At 50.1% G+C, this 10,905-nt stretch overlaps 1 protein-coding gene across 1 annotated transcript in view; it reads right to left on the reverse strand.

The window, feature by feature from the left end:
* The window catches only part of SALL3 (spalt like transcription factor 3), a 16,614-nt gene extending 7,320 nt beyond the window's left edge, over positions 1 to 9,294 (reverse strand). Inside the window, 1 exon segment of the mRNA XM_026496506.3 lies at positions 9,213 to 9,294. Within this exon segment, the coding sequence (XP_026352291.2) occupies positions 9,213 to 9,294 (82 nt within the window).
* Between the last annotated feature and the right edge of the window lie 1,611 nt (positions 9,295 to 10,905).

The raw sequence follows: 10,905 nt of genomic DNA on the forward strand, positions 1-10,905 counted from the left end.
AAAGCATTCACATGGTGTAAACATTTAAAATTTTATGCAATTAAACACTGTGTGGATCTTATTCAAAGACTGCTTTTTCTTTCTGTGGATTATGTGTTAGGGACAGTTCACTGAATAAATGCTTACAATTAGGCTGACTGAAAGTGCGCTCAGTGTTAGAAAAATTAACTTAATTGTAAATAAATGATACCTTACGAATGAACATTTCCCAGATATTCTGTGTAACAAATATGTGAAATACAGAAATACTATTTTTGTTTTACACTGTGCTTTTTCTCAGAGCTTAAGTGGCCCAAACAAATCTCTATTTACTTGAAAGATAACTTTTTATGTTTCCATTGGTGTTTCATGTGCAAGGACTTTCAGGATTCACATCCAAATTCACGGAAGCTGGGAAGTGTCCTCCCAGGTAATTTCCTTCTCCCACGGGCGGGTCTGCAAACACGACAGCTGGTCCTCACCTGCAGAAACTCTGCATAGAGTAGGTCAGCCCTTCCTACCAAATAATAAGCCGTTTTATTTAATGCAATTATAAATGATAATTACCCAAATGTAATGAAGATATTCTTGTCAAAGCAGAAAACCCTTCCACTTATATTCCTTTAAAATTGAAGCAGGAAAGCAAACCTGCAGAGGAAATCGTGTAAAAATGGCATTCTGGCCATTTGGACCTGTTAACAGTTCATTATATTAATGAACCTAACAAAACAAACAATTGTTGGATCTTATAAGCAAAGTTTCATAATAAATTTGCCTTTCAAAGCTAAAACATAGTTTAAAAACTACAATTAGTGAAGGAAAAAATTCTTCAAATACAATTTCGATTTCTTACTTGGGGCAAATAATTTAGAACCACCACCTATTTTTTTTTTTTTAATTGGGGGCTGTGCAAACACGACAGGATCCATCGTTACTCACTTGCTAACGTTTTTCACTACCAAAATCTGCAGGCGATTCTCATTCCGTAAGAGCTGGAGACAGAGAACCGCACATTTCATGAGGTAAGTCTCGAAAACGATGCTTACAAATAAAAACTCTAAGATTTCATTGTGAAATTGTAATTCTGGTTGCGTGTTTTGAGGACGGCATTAAACAAGCATGAGCACTTCACCTGACTTGACCGGGAGGAAATAACCCAGATGAGCCCGTCTTACCAGGGGCAGAGCTTCCAGAGGAGGAAGGCTGCAGGGACATAAAGAAAGTTGTTCTAACTTGCTGTGACAGCTCTTCTCATTACCATGATTAAATGTGTATGTGCTGAAATGTCAGCATTCGTGGTTTATTTTTTTTCAAACTGATTTCTAGAACAAGAAACCCCATACTGGACAACTCCGATTGCAGCTCAGTGTAGAGAACTTCTAATGCCCTCTAACCCTGCCTTGTTTGAAGACAATATTTCTTGGGACTCATAAGCATGCTGCTATCCTTCAGTTAAATTTACATTTTTTAAAATTGGCCCTTGTGGTTAAAAATGGAAGTTATTACGTCCATTAGCTAACATGGCTTAAAATTTTTATTTCTAGGTAAAACCGTGTCAGTGAACCAGTGTAATAGGACAACCCTACAAGGATGAGGAATTTATTTCCAAAGCAATTGGGAATTCTTTCTGTCTTAAGGGAGGGGGTTGAAAAACAAGCATTAGAATCATTATCATTATTGTCAAAGTAATTTATTTTTTGCATCCTGACTGTTCAAGGACGGAGAGACGTGGGGTTGTGAATAGGCCAGGGATGAGGCAGGAACTGAGAGCCGGACACCAGCCTGCTGCGCACCTCGCCTGCGATAGCACCAGGCGGGGGAGCCTTCCCTCCTGGGTCACAAGCACGTTTGGTCCACGCTGCTCTGGCAAGTGCCATGCGGACCAGCTGAACCCGCCGCGCATCCGTGTGAGGAAGGGCTGCTCGGGGAAGAACTCTCCGTGGCTAATGTCCTACGTGGCCCAGCCACGCTTCAGCCTGGGCCCTGGTACTCCATGCTGAATTGGTTCTCCTGAACACGGTCAGGAGGGAAGAGAGGCTGCAAGATAAAGCTGTTTCAGTTTACGAGAGGAAATGTGTAATTAGTTCACAGCTATCCCCACACTTGTTATTTATACTGAAGATTTTCAGGGTTTCTCTCACTGTTCGAATATTCTGGGGCACGCTCCGCAGAAGAAGGAAAATGGGTCCCACAGCCTTTTGGAGAAAGCCTCTAACAAAAGGACAGCTTCGAGGGCAGTCTTAAAAATAGATGGATTTTTTTTTTCTTCTCGCTAATAAAACACACTGAGAATGTTTACAAAAAATGTTTCTGTTCTTAGGGACAAATCCCTCAGTGTGAGGGGAGCCCCCCCCAAAACGGTTTCATTTTTCTCTGCTCTGATTCCCGGTCTGCTGTATAATATGCATGGGTTATGTTCTCACTGTCCGTACAAGCACACTACGGGCTTCTGAAGAATGACGTGGCCGAAGACGGGCAGGGTATTTACGCTCGTGACGATCTTTCTAAGGCCACAAGTGAAAAGCATTGTTGCTGGAATATATTTAAGAACGTCTGAGACATAATGTTCCTTTCAAAATCTCAAACTACAGCTCCTTGCAAGGCTTTTCAGTTTTCTCTCTTGAGGAGTCCGGTGCCTGGTAAAGGAAGCGAACCAATTACAAACATACAGTAGATGGGTGTCTTCTCATTTTTGTGTATCGACCTCAAATGCTCACGGTCACTCTGCCACAATTTTGCTACCTATCTTTAATTCCCTACAATTAACAAAGGGAGAAGCACAACTTGTTCCATATGGGGAAAGGGATGTTAACTTTTCCACTTTAATTAGTAACTATAAAATGCCACGTGGGTCTGTAGGAAAGGAAAAGGTACTTTCTACTTTGCCTTTACCATCCCTTAAAAATCTAGAAAGAATTTTTCAAGTTTTCGTAAATTGTTAGGAGACACTTATTTTCTTGCAAATTAATTCTTTTTAACTCCTTATGATAGCTTTGAATCCCATAAAGAAAGATGAATTATCACATACTGAGCCCAAGCTGTGAAACAGGAGGAGACAAATAGAGACCCCTACTGTGTTTAACAATGTAGAAGAAATTCCAGACGCAATAGAAAAATTTTGTCCTTTTCCCTAGACCTCCAAGCCTGTGCGCACGGAGCTGAACAGTGGAGGGCAGTCTTGCTATGCTGAACGCCGGCACTGACCCGCACACTGGCTTCCGTCGACTCAGTGGCCCACATCTCAAATTTGTTAAGTAAGGACCACCTGTGGCACAGTCACCAAATGTCTTCTGTTTAAAACATTTGCAGTTTCTAATCTGTGTGGTGAAGCACCGGGGAGGGAAAACACTGCTTCCTTTATGGACACGTGCAGATGGAGAACAGCCCCAACACACACTGGTTTTAGCTCTGCCTCAACGCCGCATCCCATAATAAGATGTTTGTTACACTTCAAGGTTGCACGGCAGCCCCTTCCTCCGGATGCTGTGTGGCAGGCACACCCAGCAGGAATGCACGCGGACCGCCATCCATGCCCACAGACACACACACACACACACACACACACACACACACACACACACACACACGACATGCCCGAAATAGGTCCCCGACGCAAACCGTTCCCAGCAAAACGTGGTGAGGGCTGAAAACAAGGCTTGCGCAGGGTCCCGTCTGCTGAAGGTGAGGACGGTCTGAGGTCCGATCGGACACGCGCTGCTCCAGGCACGCCTCCTCGAGAGCCTGCACTACTGCCCTCACTCGCGCCTGTCGGTTTTCAAACCCACTCCATGTGAAAATAAATAAATAAGCACAACCCCGTAGACACACAAACACACCTGGGTCCGGGCGGCCTGGAGAAGCACGAGCCACCATGTGTCCAGGAGCCAGGCTCTGACGGGCTGGAACCGCCCTGCGCCCCGGCTCAGGTTATTAAATCATGTCCATGATTTGTCAGCACTTGACTGCGAAGTTTACACATATGCACAAAATCATCTGGGGGCAGCCACTGCCCTGGGTTGCTGAGGCCCGAGGCTCCGCACGCGGACGAGCCACACAATGGAATGACCCAGCAGTGCTGCGAAGAGGTCACTCTCGAAAGGAGGACCAGGGAGGCCGGCGAATGCAGACCGAGTGCCGCGGCACCTGCAGGGTTAATTAAACAGTTCAAGATGTAACAGCCACACAAAAGAAACCCGCTCTCTCTTCTTGAAGAACTATAAACACTTGTGCTGCACGAGATGGGCATTTGATAAGCCGTGCAGCACGACTCCGGCTCGCGGGTCTCCAGCTAACACGAAGATTCACTGTTAACACTTCATACAACAGTGTTGAGTCCTGTTGCCAAGGTCAACAGCACAGATGCACTAATTGTATTATGAGCTTGACATCTAGCGGCCACCCCTGGCAGGGCAAAGCAGGCAAAGGTTAAGTCAGCAAGGCCTGTCACGGCGCCTCTAACTACCCACCTTCAGGGAGAGCCAGGCAGAGGCTCCCACACTCTGCAGCCCCACCGTCCACAGACCTCGGGCCAGGCCGGCTCGGGGTGGCTCTGCAGGGGGGAGGGGTCCACCTGGTCGGCCTGGCCAAACGGGGGGGGGGGGGGTGACTGGAAAAGACAGGCCCACGGAGGACAGGATTTAGACACCAGGCTGGTGCCCGGCAGCTCTCCGGTGGACGTTTCTGCTGCCGCGAGAGGGTCCCCTTTAATTAACAAACAAATCAATCTTAATCTCTCACATAAATAGAGCCCATTACGTTATTTCATTATTTCAATTAATATTTTGCACTTTCTGTAATGTGACTTGACCTATTTGTTTGCTTGGAAATCACACTGACAGTTAACTGTATTTTAAATCATAAAAGTGTTCAAATTACAAGAGAAAAAAAACTAAGGTCAGGGCTGTTTTTAAATATAGAAGTTTATTTAATATCAAAACACTCAATTTTACGTAGATTTTACTTATGTCTGATTTTACGTGAAATGTGAAACAACTTAGCCTATGCTGTCATGACAAACCTGTCCCAGGGCCAGTAGAATTAGATGTCATCTTTAGGACACCGAGTAAGAGATTTTGGCCTAATTTTGGCAACTGGTCAAGGAATCATGTAGGAAAATAAAAACTAACAAAATAAAACAAAAAACCCTTCCTGTTAGAAATATTATGCAAAAAGTATCCTCCATATAACTATTTTGCAACATTAAAAGATGGTGCAGAACGTCATCAGCAGTTAAGACTTATTTTACTTAAAAAAAAAAAAAAACAAACAAACCAAGAAACAACACACCAAACCCCCTGTGTCAATTCTCACACTAGGAATGCGAAATTCTAACTGATACGCAGCACACACCACGGACACCTGGCAGCATCCTTGCTGAATTCCCCTCAGTGTTCTCAGAGCTACCTTGAGACGAATGGTAAAGCCTCTTAGAGGCTGCGGTTGAAAATGAAATCTGACCCACTTTTGCCTGCTTTTGCCATCATCTTGTATACAAAAAATAATCAGCTTGCTAAGTAATTCCTGCTGTTGGTACATGCCTTCTTCTTTTTCTGGCTCTGGACAGATCTAAAAATACTGGATTATGCATATGTTGTGGAAGTTTAAAATGTACATAAAAACCCTGTCACTGCAACAGCATCAGTTCTCCGTAAGGTGGGAACTGGCATGCTTTTTGTTGACCACCAAATGATGCATTTTTAAACAGATTAAGTTTTTAAAATGTTATTTTAAAAATAAATACTTGCAAATTCTTCTTTTCCTCCCCCCGCCCCCCTTAGTTACTTTTCACCTTTCACGTTTCAGAGAAAACAATCTGCCTACGAATGGTAGAAAGTGGCTTCTGTATTGTTTGCTTTTGGAATGCTGAATTGTAAATGTGTGTAGTGTGGGCTGGGGGGGGGGGGAGTACTCAAGGCAAACCATGCATATACAGATAAAAGAAAAAAGATCTCTTCACCGAGGGCTGGTGGCCTTCTTTCCCTTAATTTAAACACAGCCTGTGAATACCACTGGTAAATTCTTAAATCACATGCTCACCACATTTAAAAGGATTTTTGAGATAGCCATACGACTGTAACTTGGCAGAAAATAAAAACACACTTTGAAACAATTAGTGCTAACAAACAAAATACAGGAGGGCAAATTGTTTTAAATTATAATATTCTTTTGTTCTTCCTTAAATACATATTTTCTTTCTAACGACAATAAAATACATCTTTTTTAAGTTGTATTTTATACAGCAAAAGACAGCAATATCACACTTTTTAGAGTTCTTAGTAGTATAAGTGCTGTTCTGTCAGAAGTTTTAATTAATTTTTCTTAAAACAAAAATATTCAGCTGGCTCCAAAGATTTCACTATCTGTGGCTTACACTTAACTGAATTCTAAAGTTGCACCACATTTATTTGTAAATTTTCAGGAACAGGAATGAAATAATTTGCAGTTTTAAATGATAGTTCTTACAGAGAAAGTAGGTCTCAGGCATCCTTCAAATAAAATTTTACAACAGGATAACTTCAGAACTTAACATAAAGCATTATTACTTTTTCTCATTTTAGATACGTCATCGTATTTCATTTCTGCCATGATAAGATTTGGGTAACACTGACGCTATTTTTGGATAGCTGTGATTTCATTGCTTGCCTAAAAACCAAAGCCTGAAAATAGTCATATATTTTTTTTAAGAACTAATCTCTTTTTACTGTAAATTAATGTGGCTGTGCCTCCCTGCCCTCCCCCATATTGTAACTAAAAACTGTACGTGTTTGTTTTTCATGGCATTATCGATAGCCTTCAATTTTACTTCCTGCATCTACTGCTTTAATTAATATGTCACGCCCAAACTGATACAAAAGAACTATTTACTTTGTCTGTAAAACACTGTAAACTAACGTAGCTCTCTTATAACTTCATGCACAGTCTGCTTCTTTCCATTGCATTTAACAAAATTACAATTTTGAGAATATCTGATTCATCTGGAATAAGGGAGTTTTCAGGACCCTTTCTGTTAAAAAAAATATTTTAGTTATCTTACTAATCACGATCAGCACGGCAGAGTAATACATCCACGAGCATTCCTTGAGTGAACAGAACAGAGTATCTTTTATACTCCATGAACAATCAGCTTCAGAATAATTAAATCAGAAAGAACTATTTTTTAAACAGTTTGCCTAAAGTACCTTTAAAACAATCCAGGAAACCTACTGCTTGACCAAGGCTCAGCCCAGACCGGCTATTTCTGGCCTGTTGCAAAATAGGACCAGGAACTGTGGCAATATCTTGATTACAATTCCCAGCGACTGTGAAAAACCCAAGCTTGGCAAACTTTAATCCTACGATGGGTAAAAAAACCTGAATACGTTTCACCTCTAAATAAATTCAGTAACAAGAGGAATTCAAAAGAGAACTTGTAAATAATTTACTCCATCTTAGGTTTTCAATATAGGCTACATATCCCTCAACATGTTTACGCTATTAGGCTCACCATGCTCACATTTCTGACGTGAAATTAAAAATGAATAGCAGGGCCTCAGCTTGTTAATTGTTAAATACAAGGGGTTTTACTCTATTAATTAAAATATGCTTTAATAAAAGGAGACATTGCACATTTTGATAACGACCCTACAAAGCTGAGAAGTATTTACATTGTTGCATTTTGGGGCGGCTGTGAAAGCCGATTTTAAGCTATTCAGGAGCCACAATAATAAAGCTTTAAAATTCCTCACTGGGATGCAATGTAGTTCTTTTGAAGGAAAGACTGTCTTTCTCATTCGGCAGAAATAAATCCATTCATTTGATCATGTAGTCATTGAGGGCAATACAAAACAAACCAAGTGTGAGAAATTCTATGTGATGAAGTAAACAAAACAAAAAAAAATCCATTTCCATGACAAAAAGATTCTTTGTCCTTAATCTACCCACCATATGCAAGCGTTTCTTTTTAGCATATCTGCTGTTCTAATCTTGGGTGACTAGGGCTACAGATAAGACTCCCCACCTCCACGGCGACAAAAAGACCCCAACGAGTTCACTAATTTTACTGAATTCATTAACTCCCACCGTGTTAGAAGCGTTTTCTCCCTTTCCCTACTCCGACGTGGACACATACCTGCTTTGACAAACTTTACAACACCGTGTGATCAACTCTTCAACTCCTTTTGTTTTGTTTTGTTTTGTTTTTGCTCTGAGTCTCACGGTAAAAAGACGCGTCTCTGCCTCTAAACAACTTACGATGGGTTAACCAAAAAAGTTGGCCGGCCTGTTTTTTCCAGGAGCTGCGGTCTGAGCTCCGCGCGGCTCCGGCGGCCCGCGCCCCGGCCGCCCCTGGCGCACCCTGGGGACCTGCAGACGCGCGGGCGGCAAAGCGCAGCCCCGGCCGGTCCCCTGCTCTCCAGCCTCCAACTTCCGCGGCTCCTGCCTTCCCTTCGGGACGCGGAGGGAGCTCCGGGCAGCCGAGAGGCTGCAGAGGTGCCTGCGGCGCATCCGAGAGAGCAGGAAAGGCCGGAAGAAACTTGGAGCCCCCAGAAACGTGCCGGGTCCTACCGCGTGCAAGGACCACCCCCACGCCGCGGCGGGGCTCACCCGGCTTAATTCCCAAGGCGGCCATTAGAAAGGCCAGGCGACACTGACTTCCTACTCGCCTCGGAACGGGATCCGGGCTTGTCGACGCGCCGGGACCTCGCAGGCTTCATGGCCCTCGGGGCACACGAGGCGGCCGACAGCCGGCTGGGGCGGGGGGCACGCCGGGGGTCAGGGCAACGGCCCCGCTCCGAGCGCACACCGCCCCGGGGCCGGGCTCCGAACAAAGCTGCCCGGGCGGCGGCCTCCCCGGACCGCGTCCGGCGGTAGGTGAGCCCCGGACACGTCCCCGGTACCGCGCCGGCCCGGGGGTCGCGCGGTCGCCGAGGACGGGCCCAGCGTCCGCGCTCAGGGGCCCGGGAAGGCAGCGCGGAGTCGGCGGCGCGGCCCCCCGCAACCCCCCCCGCCTGCCCGGGTAGTTCGGGCCCCCAGCCGGCCCGAGCCCCGGCGCGTCCGCGCGCTGCGCCCCAACTCCGAGCAGCCGAGCCAAGTTTACTTGCCCGCAACTCCGCACCGCGCGCTGCGGGAAGGACCGGGGTCCCTGCGGCTGGCCTGCCGGGGCCGAGCACCGCGCTCCGGCTCTGGGACCAGCCATTCCCCCAGCCCGCGGGGCCCCGAGCCCGACCCCCGCCGACCCGACCCCCGCGGCCCCTCACCGTGCTCGGGAGCCCCGTCTGGCGGCGGCAGCTCTTCGTCCGACTTGAGGTGCTGGGGCTTGGCCTGCTTGCGCCGAGACATGCTGCTAGCGGCGCGCGGGCCCCGAGCGGGACATCGGCATCAGCGGGGCGGCCGGCGGGGACGGCACGGGGAGCGGGGCGCGGGGCGCGGGCGGCGGCGGCGGCTGCGCGGGCCGCGCATGGGGCTGAGCAATTAGGCTGGTGAATAATGCATGGCCATTAGCGGCGGGCCGCGCCGATTGGCCGGTCTCCAGCGGACTCGGCGGCCTATGCAAATGAGGCCGCGCTCGCAATTAGCGGCCGCGCGGGGCGAGGGGCGCCTGCGGGACCCGGCGCGGCGGCGCTCACATCTCGGCCCAGGCGGCCCAGCGGCTCGGCGCGGGCGCTCCTCTGTGCCCGGGGCGGCGGGCGCGGGGTGCGGCGGCCGCGCTGCCCAGGGCGCAGGCGGCAAACTTTGGCGGCGTCCGCGCGGCGCCGTCTCCGCCGGCGCGCCGGGCTCGCCCCTTTATAGAGAGTCTGCGCCGCCGCCCGCGCCCCGCGCGCGCCCCCCCCGCCGCCCGGCCGCCCCTCCCGGAGCGAGCGGCCGCGGGCAGGGCTCCGGCCCGGCGCCTTTGTCTCGCCCGCCCGCTCGGGCGCCGCGCCGCCTGCGCTCCGGGCGCGCAGGGCCGGGCGGCCGGCCGGCTCGGCTCCTCGGCGGCGGGTCTCGCTCGGCGCGCCGGCCGCGCTCAGGCTCAGGTGCCCCTGTCTGCGGACCGTCTCTCCTCTCCGGGCTCGCGTCCCCTCCGCGGGCTCCGCCGGCGGCCGGCCGGCTCCGAGGCTCGCGGCCGGAGCGGAGCGGAGTGCGCACGCCGGGGTGGCGGGACTTCGGCAAGACCAACTTTCCGGTTCGGAAGCGGCGCGGGCCGCGCGGCTCCTCCCCTCCCCTCCCCGCGTCCCCCTCCCCTCCGTCCCCCTGTCTCCCCGCCCCCCCGGGCCCCTCCGACTCGGAGCGCCCGCCCCGCCCGCCAGGCCTCCCCTTCGCCAGCGGCTCCTTAAATCCAACGGGAGGGAGGGGTCGGCGGGGCTCCGGTGTCCCCCCCCCACTAGCTCCCCTTCCCGACGGGTGCAGGGCCGGGGCGTATGCGGAGAGGGCAGGGGGCGCAAGGTGCCCCAGGCCACGCGACTCAAAGTTCCAAGTCCACGAAAGTCTCGCGCGCGGCCCGCTGCGTTCTAGGACTTTCGGGATTGACTCGGGGGGGTAGGTGAGGGGGTCGTTTGCGTCTGGCCGGGCCCCGCACCCTCGGGCGGCCGGCGCGGCGCGCTCCCGCACACCCACCCACCCTTCGCCCGCGCTCACACGCACGCGCCCTCGCACCGCGCGCGCACCCCACCGCCCCCGTGCACACGCGCTCTCGCCCACTCCCGCGTGCACACTCTCGCGCGTGTCCTCGGTCCCCGAGCGGCCACCAGGATGTGCCCCAGGCCCTGGCGCCGCCGCGCCCGCCCCTTTGCGCCCCTTGTCCCAGTTTGTCTTTTTTTATTTCCTAAATTTCTTATTTTTGTCCTCACAAGTGGCCCTGTGTGGTTCGAAGCTTTGGCACAGATGGCCTCCCCAGTGTCGTGCGCTGGGGGGAAGCGGGCGGCGACTCGCCAGCCCAGAGCGCGCGGAGGGCTGTGAGCTCCTCGCGTGGCT

This window comes from Ursus arctos, unplaced genomic scaffold, assembly GCF_023065955.2.
Source record: "Ursus arctos isolate Adak ecotype North America unplaced genomic scaffold, UrsArc2.0 scaffold_17, whole genome shotgun sequence".
NCBI lineage: Eukaryota > Metazoa > Chordata > Mammalia > Carnivora > Ursidae > Ursus > Ursus arctos.